At 40.7% G+C, this 21988-nt stretch overlaps 1 protein-coding gene across 1 annotated transcript in view; it reads left to right on the top strand.

Annotated features, from left to right (window-relative positions):
- Positions 1-21988, top strand: part of LOC133377502 (nardilysin-like) — a 68558-nt gene that overhangs the window by 27338 nt on the left and 19232 nt on the right. Inside the window, exons 13-25 of the mRNA XM_061611701.1 lie at positions 73-131; positions 2036-2090; positions 2292-2396; positions 2749-2872; positions 4290-4376; positions 5223-5342; positions 7073-7124; positions 10711-10861; positions 11630-11757; positions 14507-14669; positions 14859-14890; positions 16667-16805; positions 19040-19087. Of these exons, the coding sequence (XP_061467685.1) occupies positions 73-131; positions 2036-2090; positions 2292-2396; positions 2749-2872; positions 4290-4376; positions 5223-5342; positions 7073-7124; positions 10711-10861; positions 11630-11757; positions 14507-14669; positions 14859-14890; positions 16667-16805; positions 19040-19087 (1263 nt within the window). The remainder of the gene's footprint in view (positions 1-72; positions 132-2035; positions 2091-2291; positions 2397-2748; positions 2873-4289; positions 4377-5222; positions 5343-7072; positions 7125-10710; positions 10862-11629; positions 11758-14506; positions 14670-14858; positions 14891-16666; positions 16806-19039; positions 19088-21988) is intronic.

Genomic DNA, 21988 nt, shown 5'->3' with positions numbered 1-21988 from the left:
CCTTCTGCTGAATTCTGTGAAGCATTTTTCTGGTATTCAAGGAATGTATGGTTTCATTTTTCTGGTCTTCAGGTTATTCATCTTATATTCCAGTATTTGAAGATGTTGCAAATACAAGGGCCTGTGCAAAGGTATTTTAAAAAAATGTGCTAGAGCCTCACTTTCTTTTTAAATTTTTAATGTATTTCTGAATATATTGGCACTGATGCCAAGAAAATGCATAAAAGAAAAGTAACCAGGGACAAAAACAACACATTAAAAAATGAGGGAATGGTGCTATTGTCAACTGGCAAGTGGCTCAGTGTTCTTAGGGTCAGTCTACAGATGAGGGCTTATCATGTGACGGTGGCAGCATCAGCTAATGACTTCCATTTGTGAATGAGCCATCACAGATCAAACACCATAAATAGAACTTCCACACAGTTATTGCACTGACATCAGCTTGTACAATCAATGGCAACTCATCAGGTGTCGAATAATCAAGTGAAATGGGAGCAAATGATGTACATGAATGTGCGGTTTCCATGTATTTATTTTTCTTAGTCCTAAAACCATCATGATTCTGAAGATCTTGTTGTACTATTGAAGTGGGTATGCCAGATTGTCTAAATTCTATTGTATCAATAATGACTATTTTCATTTGATTATATACACATGAAATAATTATAGATGTTTAATTAACATAATTTTTCTTTATTTTGTTTGTTATGGGATCTTGGTTCTGAGGGATTAGCAAGTCAGCCAGCATGATGATAACTGATTTTATTTAGAACATTTATTGTTCTGATAAACAAGGTTTAATGGGTGATTCACACCATCCAAAAAATAAAGTATAAAATACTAAAAGTTAAAGTTTAAAAGTTTCAAGTTTTCAGAAGTTAAAAACACTACAATAAATGCAATTAACCACATAAAAACCAGCAGAAACAACATAAGATCATTCTGAGACATAATTTAAAACCCAAAGGCTAAAAAAGCCTGGGAAAATAAAAAGGTCTTCATTTGGTGCTGAAAACATCTCAATGGAGACGGAAGCAGCTCAACTAGTGGGCAGAGGCACAATGCCAACTGGTGGAGTTGGCAAGTGATACTGACCCTGTTGCCAGGAAGCTAGCATTGCAGCTCTGTTCCACTGGGCAAGCCATTTGTGAATGTAGACCCCAGACAAACCTCACTGAGGAGGGAATTCCATAATCAAGGCACTACCACCAAAGAAGCCCTCTTCTTAGTAACCACCTAATAATGTGAGTATATAGTGAAAACCGAGAACTTTCTGGAGCATTAAAGAGTGGCCAAAGGACATTGCTGCTCATGTTTCTAGACATACTATAATTGTAATCAGCATTACGTCTTATGCATATGAAGCAAGAGCATAATTGTTATTATTTGTTTCTATAAATATTTATTCTCCAATATGCAACAAAATAAAGAAATCACAGAAAACCACATTAATAACAATATGACCACACAAAATCACTGTGGGTCAATCCAAAACAAATGTTGACCTGTTGCTTCATATGTGCAATATTTATATTAGAAAATAAGCATTTGCATAATCTCCATGACCTACATATAGGTAAATCAATGCAACATTTATCGGAAAGATAAGTGAAATCTTAACCCTGTTCACAGCTTTACAGTGAGTATGCTTGGAGTGTTGTCTGAATAGGCCCTTTGGGTATACACATGCAGAAAGCTTGAACAAGTCTCTGTGTGGAGAAACTGTGCACATTATTCAGGCAGTTGACTTGAACATGTACAGAGGTAAAGGCTAGGGATTGCTGCCACAGTCTTCCTCCCTATTACACATCTTGTCTACCCAGACTACTTCTGTGAGAAAGGGACTAAACAGGGCTTTTGCCATACAGATATTTGAAACAGGTTTTAACCAGTATGGTTTCGTAGTCTTATTTCAACAATATGAATAGTTACTGCAGAAAAACCTACATTCTGTTGGATATTCTGCCTAGAAATTCAGGTTGATTACTTTCTTGGGAAGTACATAGAAATATGGGCTCATTTTCCCCCCTCACAGAATATGGGAAGAGATTCAGAAGATTGAAGCCAATGAATTTTGCTTCCAGGAACAGGTATTGTTTGTTCAGTCTTCCAATATTTTGTCATGTCTATACCAATACTGAGATTTTCGGTATGTGACTTGTTTCAGATAGTGGCATTCACATATCCCAGAGTTCTCACACTGACCAAATGTGTGATGTTTCAAGCCTTCAAAAAATCCTAATGTGTTGACTTTTTGATTATTTCTGAATGATCTTTTGCTCATTCCCCAGGCTGATCCACTCGAGTATGTAGAAAATATTTGTGAATATATGCACATTTTTCAGAAGGAGCACTTACTGACAGGAGATCAGCTACTGACTGAATATAATCCTGAAGTAAGTAGTCTCCATTTGTGTTTGGGAGCAAAGATGTTATATAGAAGTCGCTCTGATATTCTTGATTGGGAGTAAAAGCTGTTTTGGGTAACCAGAACACTGGTCTGAAGGCACATAAGGCCAGCTCAGGTCTGGTCAGTGCCTGGATGGGAGACTGCCTGGGAACCATATGTAAGCTGCCTTGGGTTTTAATCATGAAAAGAAAGGCGGGGGATAAATATAATAAATAAATAAATAAACGAGGAATGCTTATTTTCAAAAATTTGAATCTTCCACTTTCCGGACCAGAAATTAGGAAAGGCTAGCTGAAAATTAATCAATATGTTCTGTTATGCTTCTATTATGTTTATAGGTCATTGCCGATGCCCTTAACCATCTCATCCCTCAAAAGGCAAACTTTTTTTTCTTATCTCCTGCACATGAGGGAAAATGTAACTTGAAAGAAAAATGGTTTGGGACACAGTACAATTCATCAGGTAAAACAACACTTTAAAGTTTTTACAAGCATGTTTTAAAACATGCTTCTGAAGCCTTAAAACAAGTTGACAGTTTAGGATCTTAACAACAGGGAAGGGCTGTAGCTTAGTGATATAGTATCTGCTTTGCATGCAAAAAGGCCCTGGTTCAATCCCTGGCTCTTCACGTTGGACCAGGAATGTCTCCTATCTGAAACTCTGGAAAGCTGCTTTCAGTCAGCGCAGATAATACTGACTTACATGGACAACATTCTGACTCAGTATAAGAGATGGGATTAGAAAATGGTTTGTAGTCATGATGCATGAGCATTTTACCTCCAGTATCAGAGGGAGATGTGTCTGAATACCAGTTCTTGGGGGTCATGAGCAGGAAAGTGCTATTTCCCTTATATCCTGCTTGTGGGCTTCCCATAAGGATCTGGTTGGCCACTGTGAGAAGAGAATGTTGGATTAGGTAGGCCTTGGTCTGTTCTAGTAGGTTTTTTCTTATGGAAGCGTAAAGCTTGTGCCTGCCCACAAATTTGCACAGGTCTCTATTTGTTTTATTATGATTATAAGCAGAGGACATTTTTACTTTAACTCAGTATATATTTATATGCTAAACTTTCAGTAACTAAGTGGTGGAGGATCACAAACAGGATAGTGCGATTGCACTCCTGCCCTGCTTGTGACCTTCCCATAAATATCTGGTTGGCCACTGTGAGAAAGGGACTAGATAGGCATTTGGTCTGATTCAGCAGATTCCAGCCACCCTCCAATTGAAGTGGGGGTCTTGTACTTTACAAAAATGGGGTAGCTAACTTTTTCAGCCCAAGAGCTACATTCCTGTTGGCTAAGCCTCCAAGGGCCACATGCCAATATGCATGAGTGAGTGATCATGTCCACTCACACATATACGGACACATTGATGCGCTCTCTCGCTCTCGCTCTCTCACACATACCACCTTGTTTCAGCACTTAGGCTGAGAGGAGAGCTTTAAACTCCTCTCAGCTCAATGTAGTGATAGAGCTTCAAATCCATCTGCCTACCTTCCAAAGGCGCTTCTTCCCCCTCTCACATGGTACCAGTACTAGGATGTCTTAGACTGGTGAGACCTTCTAGTGATGGCACTTCACCAGAGGAAGAGGCTTTGCAGAGGGAGAAAAGTCACCCAGTTTTGTGAGGGCTAGCAAACCACTTGGAGAGGCTTGGTGGGCCAGATCTGGCCTGCATGTTCACCATCCTGCTTTGGAAAGATGTCTGAGATGGATATGAGAACTGGAGTTGTGTGTTTGCTTCAGCTTCAGTTTAGGTCCAGTTTCTGTTTGATGCAGTGTTGTGGCTGTTGAATCAGGTTAATGCATGGTCTAGATTAACGTCTACTAAATAGATCATTTAGTGATGGCAGAGTCATTCCATTTTATGTTATATCCACAGACATTGATGCATATTGGAGCAAGTTGTGGGATACGGATTTCATGTTACATCCAGATTTACACCTGCCCGGAGAAAATAAATATATAGGTCAGTGCTACAATAAGAGGATCCTGTTCAATTGTAAATAATCCTGCCTATTAAGCCACTGTGGCCTGTTGGATAAAGTGAGAAATCATGTTAAAATCCCAGCTCAGCCATAAATCCATTAGGTGTTCTTGGATGAGTCACTTTCACAACCTTTCTAACCTTATCTCTAATATGGGGGGGGGGACTTGCTTACATGATGTGTTAAGAGTTATGGGGTTGGTTTACATACACATTTAGACAAGATTGTAGCATCAGCTGGCGACTTGGTCATGTCTAAAGGGAAGTGTATGGGAGGCTTGGCGATGTCTAAAGGGATTGGGGTGGGAGGTTTGGTATAAGGGGAGTGGGGAAGTGGTTTGGTGATGCCTGGAGGGCAGTGTGGCTTTGACAATGGGGTGGGGGTAGATTGGGTTGTCATTCCTTTGCACCTCTGAAATTGGGGGTGTGAGGACAAAGAAAAAGTAGGGGGAGGATTGTAAAGGTTGAAATCAGTAAGGCACATTTTGCAATCTTTCTCGCACTCCCTCTTTCAACTTCTGGTGTTGGTATTTTGACAATTATGTCATGTGATTGACTTGTGGGTTGTCCTGTCCACTTGGCAAAAGTTGGCCCATAGAGTGGGAGACAAAAAGGTTCCTCACCCCCATTGTAATGGGCTGGGTGGATTGGTGAGCTCTAGGGGATGGATTGGCAAGGGGTGGGTGTTTGTTGGGGGGCAGGGTTGTTGGAGAGCAATGCAAGCAGGAGCAGGGCCCCCAGTAGTAATGTAAGAACTACATTTACATCCAAGTGTGTGAATGGGCATGGGGTTCAAATTTAGCAATGTTCTTTTATCTCATATGCTAGCTACAGATTTCTCTGTGAAGACATCAAATGATTATGACATGGAATATCCATACAAAATATTGAATACACGTCAAGGCTGTCTGTGGTACAAAAAAGACAATAAATTTGGTGTCCCCAAAGGTAAAATTCAATATATAGCATTTTAAAAAATGTGTACAACATGGCACACACTTGTGTATACAAGTATGGGAGAGGACTAGCAAAATATCACTGAAAGGCTTTAAAGTTCTTTTGTTTACTTTTGAGAGCAATCAGCACCCTGGAGAGCTCCTTCAGTTTAGAAGATCCTTACCAATGTACCCTTTGGGGAAAACCGACAAGAAAGCGGTTTTAATGAGTGCTTTGCAAGAAGAACAAAACATGAAGTCACTTAAGAATTTGGTGTCAAGAATTACCATCCAATCTCCACAAAGCATTGAGATATCTCCTTCTACACAATTGATGTGATGTTGATTGAGGGTGTTGTGCTGAATTAGCATTTGTACACTTCCTAGTTGACCTAGATCCAATTTACACATTGCTTGGAGTGGTGTGGATGCTTCCACCTTCAAAGTTGCCCCTGTTCTATTCTGGATAGGGTTACATGTATATATTTTGCCCAAATAATTACAGTAGTTGAGATGTACTACTCGGACAACATCTATCTTATCAGGGAATATAAGGTATAATGTAGGCATGTATGTAATTATATGATCCATCCCAACCATGACCTTCACACCAGGAATGGATGAATCTTTCCCATGGGCATTGGTTGGCCACTGTGAGAACGGGGACTGGACTATATGGGCCACTGGCGTGTTCCAGCAGACTCTTCTTATGTTCTTACCTTATTAACATTGTTTTTTCATTTTTCCAGTCTTCAGTTCTTCACATTTCTGCATCAGTTTGCATTTTTTTAAAAAAATCACATGAAAATTCATCAGTATATTGGTCCGAATCTTCCAAATGTACACATTTTTGCATGAAATTTTGCCTGAATATACATATTTTTGCAAGCAAGTTTCCCTCATACAATGCATTTTATGTTATTTTCACTAATCTATGCATTTTTATATGCACTTTCCCCTATTAAATGCATTTTTGTATATTTTATTTGATTGGAAAATTGCATGACAAAATTTGTAGAAGCGTGAGTTTTGAACGCTAGCTGCATTTCAGTTTGTGTATCGTTTTGGGAAGTGTAAAGTAGGTAGGTTCTCATTTAAATGGGAACTGACCCTAATGTTTTCCCCATCTCTTCTGCATGCAAATGCATTCATTGTCTGATAGCAGTGTGATGAGTTACAGCAGTGCCTTCCGGATGGGGAGCCTGCCAAAATAAATTCTGTAAAATTTAATTCTGTAGCATGCTTTCTGAAAAATCACGTGTCATTCTTTTTTGGGAAATGCCATGCACATTAAAAAGAAAATCCTTTTTAGACTTGAGCAAAATGGTGCAGTTCAGAACAATCCTCTTTATGCACTCCAGTTTTGATATGAAATCCAGAGAATGTTCAGTGGGGAGATATTTAAAATAATAGTAATCGTCACTCCCTCTTAATATTGAAACACAGATGGTAAGTGCTGATATAGAGGGAGTCCAAAGGGGAGGAACAAGAGGTATCAGCATGCTCAGGGAAACACCAAAGTTTTGCAAAAGAAGATTTTTTAAAAAGAAGACAACAACCTGAGGGAGTAAAAAAATAAGTGCGGTGACGACAGAGCATACTCAATATGCTTTGACCTCATTGGACTGCCTTTCTTTTCTTTTGCCTTCCCTTGGTTAAGTCTCATTTAAGTGAATGTTAAAAAAAAATAGCAGGCAAGAGGGAGGAAACAGTTCATGCTATTTTGATTTCTTCTTTTCTCAGCATTTATCTGTTTCTTTCTGGTGTCTCCAGTGATACAAAATTCTGCATTGACGTAAGTAGTGATTTGACATTTCTATGCAGGTTAATTTGTATTTTTCTTGATTTGCAAATGTTATTGTCTGGATTGTATGAATGTGTGATTGATATTACTGTATTCAACATCCATTCTTTTTTTGGTTTTTTTATTTGGAGAGAGGAAGAATTGGAGAAAGTATCTGCAGCTTTCGAACATGGCTACAATTCCCAGAGTTCCCTGGGAAGAGGGATTGATTGTTAAACCACTGTAGGAATTGTAGCTCTGTGAGGGGAATAGGGGTCTCCTAACAACTCTCAGCACTCTTAACAGACTACAGTTCCCAGGATTCTTTGGGGAAAGCCATGACTGTTGGAGGTAGTATCCTTCTGAATAACAGTTGCTGGAAACCACAGGAGAGGAGAATGCTGTTGTACTTAGGTCCTGCTTGCTTGCTTATTTATATATTTATTATTTGATTTATATCCCGCTCTTCCTCCCAGCAGGAGCCCAGGGGGCTTGCGGGCTTCCCAGAGGCATCTGGTTGGCCACTGTGAGAACAGAATGCTAGACTGGATGAACCATTAGCCTGATCCAGCAGGCTGTTCTTAAAGTGATATGATACTACTTTAAATGTATAGTGCAGATAGGGCCTAAGTATGAATATTGGTCTAGGGACCTTTTGAAGGAACAAGACATAGTGAAGCTATGCAGATCTGGCCCTCCACACTATCTGAATAGTGTCCACTTTTGGAACCACCTGTAAACTGTTCTGAGCTCCTTTGAGGAAGAGCAAGATATAAGGGCAATGAATTAAATTATGGCAGAGGAGATAACATGAACATCCAAATTGCTGATGCACTGTTGTGATTATCTAGAATTTTACTTACATCCTTGTAAATGCTCCTCTTATCTTGGCATCCACTTAAATGTGAGGCAGGTTGTAGTAGCCTGCAACCATACTATGTATTTAGTTTGCTTTTGTGTGCAATATTTTGCACTGGCCTGTAAACAGGTAAGCTGGGCATTGCGAGTGTGAAAATTGACAGGCAGTTTGCTTCTAAGCACTGGCTCCTGCCGCCATGCTTAGAAGACCCAGAATAAATTAATGCAGGATTTACAGCTCAGTCCTACGCTTTAAGTTCCACTCTCTTTGGTGGTACATTCACTTCATACTGCAAATGTGTACCTATGCTTCAAACTGTAGTTAAAGATATGTGTCCTTAACATGAAAAAATAAAAGACAACTCCCCCCCAAGAATGGAACACTCTTTTTGTTGCTTTTTTGATGCTGTGATGAGTAGTGTAAGAAATGTTGAATGTTGGAATAATGGGTATACATAGATTCCGTGCCACCTTGCATTAAATGAAATGGTTTAAACATAGCAGCCTGAAAACATGCATCTTGGGCAGGCTAAGTTTGTTTTTCCAACAGCTGGAGTCATGCCTGAAGGAGCAACATATTGTAGTAGTCTGATTACACGGTCAATTAAAAACAGAGAGCACAACTGGAATATATTTCACCTCCCACTGTTTTATCTTGTGCAAACTGAGACACTCCTGATGTTCACTGGAGACTATTCTGCAGAATAGTCAGTGCCATTATTCTATAATTATTTTTGGACTTTTTTTAGTGTAAATTTTGCAAAGTGTTGCTGTACTTCACATATTCACAGAAATAGAAACAAAAGAAAATGATTTCCTATAGGAAACTTCACTGAAATTGCAAAGTAAATCAGACATATATAAAGTGACTATCTAAACTATGTCAACTGTCTTAAATAATGTTGCTTCTTCCCTGCTAAGACAAGATCAGCACAGCACATGTCTTGTTTCTATTATTTGGGCTGATTGCAGGTGTTGCCACCACTCACCATATGCTCAGAGGCGCATCTTACAAAAATCATCCAAGCTACACAGCAAGTGGATTGGACTGTGAAAGACCAATCCAAATTGTGTTTGCATTTTGACAAATTTGTAGGGCAGTACAGTATCTCAGAGAGGTCAGGTCTTCTGCTCACTTGGTGCATTCACTATAGCTGCCCAATTTCCCTGCTTTTTAAAGTTGGATAGAAATATCTGTGGGCTACAGGTACGTTCTTAAACCACAAGGTTTTTTTTTTGCCTATTAGTGAATTTCTCTGCTTTTTAATCCGGGAGGTAAGAAATGGGATCCTGTGCAAGCTTGTTGAGAATGGATTGATCATTTGCATGCTTATTGAGTTCAGTTGGATTTACTCCCCTGCAATCATGCTTTGGCTAGATGAAACTGACCACAGGAGATGGGGAGGAGGGGAGGAGGAGGGAGGGAGGGGAGAAAGGGCAGAGGGGGATGGGAGCAGGAAGGAGGGGGAGGGGAGGAGAAGGACAGGTTTGATCATTTGCATGTTTATTGAGTTCAGTGGGATTTACTCCCATGCAATCATGAGGAAGGAAGAAGAGGGGAAGGAAGGGAGAGAAGAGGGAAAGGAGTCGAAAGCCAGGTCTGATCATTTGCATGCTTATTGAGTTCAGTGGGATTTACTCATGGTTAGGATAGGTAAAACTGACCATGCGGGAAGGGCAGAGGGAGGGGAGAGGAGAGGGAAGAAGAAAGGGAGGGGAGCAGAAGGAGGGGGATGAGGAAGGAGGGGATTGGAGGAAGAGGGGCAGGGGAGGGCAGGTTTGATAATTTGCATGCTTATTGAGTTCAATGCTATTTACTCCTGTGCAATCATGCTTAAGATAGGTAAAACTGACCATGGGAAGAGGAGGGGGAGGGGAGGGGGAAGGAGGGGATTGGAGGGGGAGGGGATTGCAGGGGAAGAAAGGGGCAAGAGGGAGGAGATAGGAAGGAGGAGAAGGGAAGGTGGGTTTGATCAGTTGCATACTTTTTGAGTTCAGTGGGATTTATTTCTGTGCAATCATGTTTGAAAATGGAAATGGACTGCTTTCAAGTCAATACCTTAGGGCTGTCATGGTAAACGGTATTCAGAGGTGGGTTTTTTTCTCTCTCTTTAGACTTTGAACTCTCGATTCTCTCTGTTTTGTTTATTGCCATGAAAAGTTACAGGGTTGCTAAGCAAGCATTTCTGAGTTCAGCACTATAAGTTTTATAAGGTTTTGTTTTCAAATGAGCTCATGGGAAGCATCAGAATGTGTAGGGGGGTATTTTCAATTTAACATTGCAGAATGTGAAAAATCCATGTGGGGTATAGTATACAGCGACTCTCGTGGCTGTATAATAAAATATAATAATACAAAAGATTATGCAATATAATATGATTGTTATAATGATGATATATTATAGTTTGCTATAGTTACTAGTATGAGATTTTTTGAGGAATATACACAAAAAATATATTTAATATGAGAATTTATTGTGTATTTTATAGCTCGTATGCACTATAATTTGTCATAATAATAATCCTTAAATGAAAAAGGCACAAAATTTTATAGCATCTGTCTTGATATTATAACTATCTTAACACTACAGATATCTGAGGAAGATGTAAATAGGATTTTGCACTGTTTGAAGCTGTAAAACTTTATTCTAAGTGAAATAACATGGTAATAGCACCCACTCTTATTATTACCCTTTTGTGTCTGTGGTTTTATACATTTTGACATATTCTTCTCCATCTAGAATTGTCCTTTTTGATACTTTTGTAAGTGTCCTCTCCCACAACCTTGCTGAACCAGCATATGAAGCAGATGTTGCTCAGTTGGAATACAAAGTCATAGCTAAAGAACATGGCCTAGTCATTCGAGTAAAGGGATTTAACCATAAACTACCTGTAAGTAGTCCATACAGCTTAATACATTTAACCTCCGACAGTTCCAGGGAATGCATACATGGCATACATGGCAATGCCATCACGGTGTTGGGAAAAGGTTATGTAAAATGAATGCATAAGACATAGAGTAAGACTTTCTTGTAGTCCTTACTCTGGGCAGTGGCAGCTGGTGGCTCCATGTTAGTGGGGCAGTAGAATCTGCTTCAGGTTTTAGTCTGAACTGTCAAGGAGTTGTCCAAGGTGCTTCGCTCCTTGGAAGTTCAGATTCAAACCCGAAGCAGATTCCACTGCCCCACTGACATGCACCCACCAGCCACCACTGATCCTAGGTGAACAATACTGCATATCACTGGTGGGGAAACTCTAGTCCATGGGCATAATTAGGATAGGCAGTCCTTCCCATTTGCCCAAGGCTGTTTCACCCAAGCCATGTCCACCTGCCCTAAACCTGATGCCATATATCAGATTTGGGTGTGAAACAAGTGAAAACGCATATCCCTGCCAAAAGATGCCTCCAAAGCCCTATGCCTTTGCAAGGGCTAACAGTCAGTTGATTGGCCTGCAAAACCCTGTACGTTTGCATGCACAATTTGATTTCAAACCATGCATGCAAAGGAAAACACATGATGAGTTGAATGTTAGGTTACAGTTCTGTTCACACTTACCTGAAATCATCCCCACTGAGCTAGCATGTCTTACTTCTGAGTAAACTTCCATAGGATTGCGCTACATGTCTCTTATTTGGTCAAATTTTCCTTTTCTTTGCAGTTGCTCTTTCATCTGATCATTGATCATTTGTCTGACTTTAGTATCTCGCCTTCAGCTTTCCAGATGATAACAGAACAGCTTAAAAAGACTTATTTTAACTATCTCATCAAAACAGATACACTGGCAAAGTGAGTATCTTTAGGGAGACCATATCAGAAAGTCCTGTACTGTAATATTAGGGCTCAGCGATACGAATTTGCTTCACTAAAGAAACTTCCACACATAGCCAAAAATTAGTCTAAGGTCAAATTGATATGAGATTTGCCTTTACTTCCCACTTGCAAGAATCAAAACGATTGTCAAGCATTAGATGAGTTCTCATATGACCATTTTTTTAAAGTCTGGACACAGGCCCTCCATCCTCACCATTTATCTGCCACAAAGGTGGGGTGGGGCAGTTCTGATTCCTTGGGGGTATGGGTTTTGCAAATATCATTTACTTTCAGATAGGGGGGTTCTTTTACATACAATTAGGCAAGACAACTGAGGATTCCTTTTCTTTTACTTTTAGAAACCCTTTTAGAGCAACAGTTAGCTAGGCTCCAAACCTGCCTGGCTGCTGTATTGGGGGAATACACAACCATCTTTTCCCCATACAGTGCCATGGGAATGACACCAACTATGGTATAGTTCCCAAGGAGGGGCATGTTCTCCCTGCCATTCTTAAAGTGTGAAGCCACTGGGAGAGCATGGAGCCAAGCCACTTCCAGCTTTAAAATAGTTTATAAAAGGCAAAATAAAGCAACCTTAGCCACCTTATTTAATAATAAGTTAAAGAACACCCTCACATGCACACAAATGTTTGCCTCCTCACATTAAAGCTTCATAGACACCCTTCTGAACTTAGGGGGAAGGGTTCTTCACCCCAATTGTGCTGAAAATGTTCAATAGAGAACGCTCAGCACAGCCGTGTCAGTTTTACTCCATGATTGGAAAAACCTGGTGCACAAAATCAGCCGCAGGGTCAACTTGATAGACCCAGACCAGATTAATCTGTAAATCTGTGAAAGCATTCTTAGATAAGAAAATACAAATCTTTAAATGCCAGTGGGTGGCATCATATATATGCTACTTGAGTTTTCGTCACTTCATTACTCAGTGCTTGATAACTTGCAGCTGAATGCGTGAACTGGATCCATTGCTTAGCAGTGTGTTCAAATTGATGAGAGGTGATAAGAACGCTGTGGGTAGTGATCATGCAGGCATGCGAGTCATCACTTGAGGCTGTAACTATAAATGTACTGCACATTAAAACCTGATGCAAGCATGCAAATAATTCCTGCTAAAGGAATAGTCATTTAAAACTGTTTTTCCAGTTCAACCAAATTGAATCCACCTAATTCCCACTTTCCTAAACAATACATGAATGCAAAACGCAACCATCCTTCAACATTTGCACTTCTCCAAATTCTGCAAAGCAGTTCTCCAACCAAGTAATTTATTTATTTATTTATTAGATTTATTAGTCGCCCATCTGGCTGTTGTCCAGCCACTCTGGGCAACGTACAGAATAAAAACATACAAATACATTAAAATATTAAGAATCTCAACAACAATAATAAAACCTAACCCACCCCAAAAGCTTGCTTGAAGAGCCAGGTTTTCAAGGCCCGGCAGAAGCTCATCACAGAGGGGGCCTAGCGGAGATCATTTGGGAGGGAATTCCACAGAGTGGGGGCCACAATGGAAAAAGCCCTCTTCCTAGTCCTCACCAGTCTAGCTGTTTTAACTGGTGGGATGGAGAGAAGGTCTTTTGAGGCTGATCTTGTTGAGCAGCATCACTGATAATGATAATGTGTCCAAAAATGCATATACTGGGGATAAAGGGTACATAAAAATGCATATGTTAGTGAAAATAACATACAAAAAGGCATTGTATTAGGGGAAATTGCTTTGGGGAAAAATGTGTATATTAAGCCAAATTGCATACCAATATCTGTATGTTAGGAGAAAGGGGGTGGAGGGACTGCAACAATGGGCCTAAAAAAACAGCACTGCTCCTTTCTCTATACCAGTGGTCGCCAACATGGTGCCCTCCAGACATTGTTAGAGTACAGCTCCCATCATCCCTGACCATTGGCCATGCTGACTGAGGCTGATGCGAGTTGGAGCCCAGCAGCACCTGGAGGGCACCACATTGTCTATGCCCTGCCTTGCATACTTATGCCTTAAACACAGCATGTGAGTAAGACTTGAGTTCGTCTAACAAGTAAGTCTGTGGTTTAGAACAGTCGAGACAAGGAATATTTGCATTTCAGTTGAAAATAAATCCATTCCCACCTTTCTAAAAAAAAGAAAAAATAATAAAATACAGGGGTGCGGAAAAATGAATTGGTCTCTTCAAGCCCCTAGTGGCTTATGCTAAGTGCCAAGGGGAGCAGGAGTTAAAGTTGTGGGAATGCATGACATGAAGTTAAAACGAAAAACACCTCCCCTCCCTCATTCTTCAGAGAATGTACATGTGAGATGATATATGTAGGGTTCTGTGGATATATGTAGGGTTCTTCCCCTTTCTTCTCCCCCCCCCCATTCCAAAATAGAAATAAAATAGGTTTGTGGCTGGTGGCCATCTAGCATTATATAGCACAGCAAGAGAAGGGGAGGGAGAAAGGTATGTGTCCTTTAGCCATGATTGCTGGGGCTGATGGGACTTAGAGCCCAATAACATCTGGAGGGCCACAGGTTCCCCATTCTTCTCTTAGTGGGAGGGGATACACTGGACCCAATCCCTCTGGATTTATTATTTTGAAACTGTGGTTAGCTGACATTTTGTTTCAAATTCTTCTGAGCTTTACCATTGTAGGGGACTAAAGGTCCGGGATAAAAACTTCTGAATTAACATGCATTTACTGATGCATCTTTTCCATGCGTTTACAGAGATCTGCGACTTGCAATACTGGAGCATGGCAGGTGGTCTTTAATAGAAAAATATCAAACTTTGAATAATGGCATTTCCATAGAAGATCTACTAGCATTTGTGAAAGCTTTCAAATCAAACCTGTGGATAGAAGGACTAGTCCAAGGAAACTTTACAAGCAACGTAAGTACAGAGTTGAGCAGCTGAAATTTGAGTTCTGCCTTCACTGAAAGCAAACATGTAGCTGTGTAACACCTGATTTTATTTCCATCAATGCAAAAAATGCCTTATTGGTCCCTTTGTAATTTTTTTGTTTGGAAAGTAATCCCTTTCATCTAAATAAAGTTTGATCTTTTATTATTAATCTCCTAGGAATCAAAGGAATTTATGAATTATGTTGCTGAGTGAGTATGTTGGTTTGAGTCTGCCTATTAGATAATATATAGGGGGGGAAATTCATTCTGCATTTGCTCAGTGTTTTGTTAAATCCCTTTTATTATTAAATGAAAACTACATTTTAATTAGTATTGCTAATTGCTTTCAAATGTTTATTAACACCGTCGATGTAACGGTATACCATGATTTAGCATTTCACGGATGAGCTGTAGTGAGACTCAGACTCCAAGGCTTTCCCCTCCACAGTCCTTCTCCAGCACGGCCTTGAGAAGAAAAATCTGAGGATCCCATTTCTGTTTTGGATTACCTTCACTGTTAACATTTTGGATGCAACACTATGATTATTCTTAACTATAGTTTGTTAAAATAAACTAGCTTCTTAAACTACAAAATGAAGTTGGCTTGTTTCAACAACCATGGTGAACTTAACCACAGTTTGACAGGTTTGGATAACACAGGAAGCTGTGGTTAATAAAAAAGATAGCAGCAGAACCTTTTCAATTCCTCCTCTCAGTCATGCCTGAGGAGGAAGGGACAGTGAACAAATCTGGGTATTAAATATTTTAATATTTTTTTTCTTTTGTACATCTGCTAGTTGCCTCAATTTAAAAATATTTTCTAAACTTGAATTAGTTTCTAACAAATTAACTTTTCAAAACTTTGAAAACTGTAAACATTATTATTACACATTAATTGACATTATATTGCATTCACTCAAACCTTTTGGTCTTTTCAGAAATTCCTACATCACTTTTCACAGTATTTTTTAGGCCATGTACTGCTCCATGTTGCTAAGAAGTAAGTAGCTAGTGAGTCTTGATTAGGTTTAGTGGATAAACAGGATAGTCTTAGAATGGTGTCTAAAACTTTTAAAAGAAGAAGGCAGACATATTTACCAAAGGAGGTAATTCTCAGCCAGGGTACCACCTCAGAAAAAGCTTTCTGCCCAATAGTTTCCCATCTTATCTTGTAGGCCTTCTGTCCAGTAGCCAACCATCTTTTGGGAGGCAACCAGAGAAGATCTCCAGATGAAAATTGATAGGCAAGTTCATATGGAAGAAGCAGACCTTTTAGAATCCCTAACTTAGCACAAAGTGCCTCCACCTCATTTTAGGCAATTCCCTAATCACTCCCTGCACTTCATTCCTCGCTGTTCAGGAAGGTCCCCTGATTCTCCAGAAATGCTTTTGGGACCACAGGTGGCTGGAAGTGTGTGTGGGAAGAATGGGACAGGAAAGTTCCCTGTCATGAACTCACTTCCACTTTCACTATATCAAGTCCAAGACCCTGGTATTTCATTTAGTTAAAATCAGCACTTTGATGTGCCAGGAAGGAAAATAGAATCCAGTGAAGTTTCTTAAGCACTGGAGAAATACGTCCCTCATTATGGGTATCCAGTAATGATCTAGTGATAATATTCTGGATTAAGCTGAAGTTTCCAAACACTTATGTAACCTTTTGCAATAATCTAGCCTGGATGTTACCAGAATGTTGATAAGTCATACTTGGTGCAAGTTTGCTCAGTGCTCAAGCAATCTGAATGCAGGTGAGAGGGGCACCTGGGTGGAAAAGGAGATAAAGAAAATAGACACTAGCCAATCATGTGGCCAATCTACCACTTCAGGATACACCTAAGTATTGGCATGAGACTGATAGGAAATTAGTACAAATGTGAATATTAATATGTGAAGATGACTTTCTTCAAATACGTTGATATTAAGAAGATGACAGACAGCAGCTGTCTGTTGCTTTGTATCTCTCTCTCTCTCTCTCTCTCTCTTCAGAAAATTACAGTTTGTTCCTCTAATACACCCATGTCCTATTCAGTTCCGGGTGATAGAATTGCCAAATACTCACATCCTGTGTAAAGTGAAATCCGTTCACAAAGGTGATCCAAACTCTGATGTCACAGTCTACTACCAGGTATTGTAGACTTGGACCTATTACAGTGCCATCCTATATAAGTCTACTCAGAAGTAAGTTCAATTGAGTTCTGTGTGATTTACTCCCAGGAAACATAGGATTGCAAACTTTATGGTGAGCTTTGTTGTCATTTGGTAAGGCAATGGTTTCCCTTGTTTTTCCATCTTTTTTGTTAAATGAAACCATGGTGGTTGCAAGGATTATACCATAATTCACCCAGTTGTAAAACACCATGGCTGAACATTAAAGATTGGGTTTTATATAAGGAATTTCTAACCCTAACCACAGTCCCTTCTTACCATCAGTGGTGCAGCTAGATAGTTTTAGACTTTGGACTTACTAGTCAAGGAGGAAGGAGTTGACAACCATGTATGTCCTCAGTTGTGAAGCACACAATTGACATTTCTCTTCCCCTACCCCCAACCACCATTCCCCATTTTACAGCTGCTTCTAAATTCCTGACATGTGAAAGCAAACAAAGACATTTTGCCAACACTGATTTTTTTAAAAAAACAAACAAACTCTGAGCATGTGCAGTTTCTAGTACCATCATCATGACAGGAATAAATTAGAATTTCCTTCTGCTGCCCTGATGTTAAACGCATTTACTTGAGAATAAGAATGATTTTGTTGCAGAAAAGGATAATATATTTTAAAGTAAAAAAAATAAAATAAAATAAGCATCTGTAACAGGTATATGCACAATGAGCTGCCCTCCTGCCTGATAAAATGTTTTTAAAACAAGAATTGGTTTGTTTTATTATATGGCAGTGGACTTTTATAAATAAAAATAAGAAGAAATGATGCTGCAGTGATCAGCATCAGCTCTGCTAAGCCCTGTAGGCCAGCCCAGATGCTGAAGTTGGGCCTATTTGCTGCTGCCCCTAACATTTGCATCTGTCTGTGCAGTGATTCCCCCCGCCCCCAGGCCCGGGGATTCTGGAATTCAGCTCTGAAATCCTTTCCTAGCTGCACTACTATTTGTTCTGCCAATAAATAGCAATGCCTAGGCCATGGCTAGGGCCCAGTCTGTAGAAAGAGTCCTGAATCATGAAGTGGCAAGAGAAGTAACTCTGATCTAATACACCATCGCAATGATCAGCCATCAGACTAATTTCATGTGGGTAACAGGGATGGGGGGAAACGGAGGGGAAGGAGATCAGAGAAAGAGAGAGGGACGGCAGAAAGAGAGAATGGGGTACCCCATCCATTTTTTACTCTGGCCCCACCCACTGCCAGCAGGCAGCCTCCAACCGATTACCCCTGAGGAAATGTGGCCCTCAAAGGATCCTCATCCCTCACCCAGACAATTTGCTATTTAACACACATCATCTGCTTACCTCTGAAGTCCTCAGGGCTTTGTGAGTACTGGTCGATCTGTTGAAATTTCTTGCAGGGCTTTGTGAGTGTCTGCCATGTCTTCTTCCCCTCCCTTTTTCTGAAGGCAAAGTAGACTTTCTAGGAGAAAATAAAAGCAATGGCGGATGCTCCCATCACCACACCATATTTTCCTGTCTCGTACTTGATTGCTATCTGGCAGCAAGCCTCTGAATACCAGTTGCTGGGAATCACGGAGGGGGGGGGAGTGCTGCTATGCACCGAGGTCCTGCTTTTGACCTTCCCATGAGCATCTGGCTGCCCACTGTGAGAACAGAGTGCTGGACTACATGGGCCTTTGGCGTGATCCAGCAGGACTCTTCTTCTGTTTTTATCCCCATGGGGAAGGTGGGGACGAAGCTGGTGATGCTGCAGGGGTGTGGACCTGTTTACAGCAAGCTGTTCTTGCATTGATGCTCCTCCCATGGATTCAAGAAGGGGGTGCTTGCATTATTGAGCTCCTTGCCCCTCACCTAATGTTCAGTGAATTGTTTCATAACAGGCATTCATGGCATAGCAAACTCATGCAGAATGTTCTGAGACATTAATTTTCAAGCTCTGTTTCTAGGAAACATATGCTTCTAGAAAATGTCCTCAGAGGCTTACCAGGAAAGATAGATTCTCCTAGTGTGCGTTTTAAGCCACACTCTCAGCCAGGCTAACTGGCACTTGTGTGTGACAGGGCTTCTTCAGTTAACAGGTCTGTTGGTAAGGTTTCTTAAAGACAGGAAATTTGAAAACTGCTGCTCTGTACTTTCCTTGCTATTAAGTTATCACTATGGTAACTAAGATTTGAATGGCGCTCTCAGGTTCATAGATAAATCATTGACCTCTCACTGACTCTATTTTTTTTTAAGACTGGTGCAAAGAATTTAAGAGACTACTCGCTCACAGAACTGCTCGTGGTAAGCTTTGATGCTTTTTTTAATGTGCATCCTCAGGTTTTCAATGGACACCTAAAAAAGTGGGAAAAACAAATGAAACAAACCTGTTTACAAACAAGTGTATCATTCATGTTGTTACATGCATACATCTGAACCCCCAATGGAAGTTTACTCACCAGAGACCCAAATGTATCCCCAAGAGCAGAGCGGAACCTATTGCTGGAATTCAGACCTGTACATCACTCTAATGCATGTAATCCCACACACAATAACCCAAGAAAGCACACACAAAAGATAAAATAAAGCTTGTTTTTTTGAAAGAGGAAATAGGAAAAATATAGCATTTCATTTACAGTGAAAACACAGGCAGTATTCTAACACGATCACACGCTAGAGTTAAGAAAGCATAGAGAAACCTTACACCTGATCACATAGCACATAGATCTGTTCCAAGAAACAAAAGGAAGTGAAAATAATAGAGATCATAGAATCATAGAATAGTAGAGTTGGAAGGGGCCTACAAGGCCATTAAGTCCAACTCCCTGCTCAATGCAGGAATCCAAATCAAAGCATTCCCGACAGATGGCTGTCCAGCTGCCTCTTCAATGCCTCTAGTGTCAGAGAGCCCACTACCTCTCTAGGTAATTGGTTCCATTGTCATATGGCTCTAACAGTTAGGAAGTTTTTCCTGATGTCCAGTCGAAACCTGGCTTCCTGCAACTTGAGCCCATTATTCCGTGTCCTGTACTCTGGGATGACTGAGAAGAGATATACCTTTCCTGAAGAAATATTAATTCAAAGTGAAGAATAAGACTTTTGTGTCTAGCAAGAGCCAAGCTCTCCCCTTGGAAGTAACCTGGAGGGACGAACCCAGAAGGTGGTGCTGGGGGATTCCTGTTCGACTCCTTGGCCGTTGACATATGGGGTCCCTCAGGGCTCAGTTTTGTCCCCCATGTTATTTAACATCTACATGAAACCGCTGGGTGAGGTTGTCCCGGGGTTTGGGGTTCGGTGTCATCAGTATGCGGATGACACCCAACTCTATTTTTCCTTTCCACCTAAAGCCAAGGAAGCTGTCCTGGTCCTGAACCGGTGCCTGGCATCAGTGATGGACTGGATGAGGGCGAACAAATTGAAATTAAATCCAGACAAGACAGAGGTGCTCCTGGTTAGTCAAAAGGCAAATCAGGGAATAGGGATTCAGCCTGTGCTGGATGGGGTTACACTCCCCCTGAAGACACAGGTTCGCAGTTTGGGTGTGCTCCTGGACTCAGCTTTGAACTTGGAGGCCCAGGTCTCTGCAGTGGCCAGGAGTGCTTTTGCCCAGCTAAGACTGGTGCGCCAGCTGCGCCCGTTCCTGGAGACGCCTGATTTGACTACAGTGATGCATGCCTTAGTTACATCCCGTTTAGATTACTGTAACACGCTCTACGTGGGGCTGCCTTTGAAGACTGTTCGGAAACTTAAACTGGTACAAAATCTGCAGCCAGAGTGCTAACTGGGGCTGGTTACAGGGACCATACAACCCCCTTGTTACGACAGCTCCACTGGCTGCCAGTTTGTTTCCGATCACAATTCAAAGTGCTGGTTTTGAGCTATAAAGCTCTATACGGCCTAGGTCCAGGCTATTTGTCAGACCGTATCTCCCCATATGAGCCTGCCTGGGTGTTGAGATCCTCAGGAGAGGCCCTTCTCTCAGTCCCAACACCTTCGCAAGCGCGATTGGTGGGGACGCGAGATAGGGCCTTCTCGGTGGCTGCCCCCAGGTTCTGGAACTCTCTTCCTAGGGAAGCACGAATGGCCCCTTCCTTGCTATCCTTCCGTCGGCAGGCAAAGACTTTTTTATTCTGACAGGCTTTTGGACTAGAAGCTGTTTAAGATAGGGCCTCATAAGGTCTGTTGTATTGTTCTATGGTCCTATTCTTAATGTTTTAAATTGTCTTAGTATCTTAAGTGTATGTTTTATGGTTTTAATGTTATGAATAGTTTAATTCTATTTTAATTGTATATTTTTGTATGTTTTTTTATCTATGTGTAGTTTTTATTTGTAAGCCGCCCTGAGTTCCAGTTTTGGAAAAAGGGCGGGGTAAAAATAAAGACTCATTCATTCATTCATTCAACCTGTGGCTAGACACAAAAGATCTCCCCCTTCCTTGGCCCGATGTCCCATACCATAAACTGATGTTCCTAAGAAGTGATATGGAGTATCAGAAAGTCATTGGAACCACAAGCATACAGTTAACCCAGGCAAAAACCTAACCTAAAATGTGTTTTGGGGTCGCATTGAGTTACATGTAAACTGGGAGGGGTGGAACAGGTGAGTGATCTAGTGTCATGAAAGGATTTCCTCTGGAATATTTCCCTTACCCAGGTGAAGTTGAAGATTATATCTGCTGTCTCCAGTGCAATATATAGGTGTAAATTCTTGTTTCTGTGAAGTACTATCTTACCTTAATGAGTTTTTTTAACGTGAACACTACATCGGGTAGGAGCTATTGTTTAGTTAAAGGGATAACTTCTTGGGTAAACCTGGAATTTGGAAACTTCCTTATTACTTGTTAGCTTAGTCAATACATTTCTTACTGAGGTCAGGAAACCAGTTCTGGCCATCCTGAAATTACAGTCAGTGGGAGGGCTGTGTGTCAGAGGTCACTGGAACTAGGTTGCTAGGCAATGAGCCATTAATATGAGCCATAGCATAAAAAACCCTAATTATGCATGCCTCTTAAAATATTAGTGATGGACAGACCTTGCCTGGTCCATACTGGAAAACTAGGGTTTTTTTCCAGAATGATCTCCAGCTGGAGAATGTTAAGGATTCAGAAACAGGTTATTATGAAGTGCAGTTTGTTTAGTCGAAATGTTAGTTATAATCCGATGGGAGGTTCTGTTTAGCGGTAAAAAAGGGTATAAAGGTGGAGA

This window comes from Rhineura floridana, chromosome 1 (assembly GCF_030035675.1).
Source record: "Rhineura floridana isolate rRhiFlo1 chromosome 1, rRhiFlo1.hap2, whole genome shotgun sequence".
NCBI lineage: Eukaryota > Metazoa > Chordata > Lepidosauria > Squamata > Rhineuridae > Rhineura > Rhineura floridana.
The sequence above is the reverse complement of the archived record's forward strand: the minus strand, read 5'-3'. Positions and strand labels throughout refer to the sequence as shown.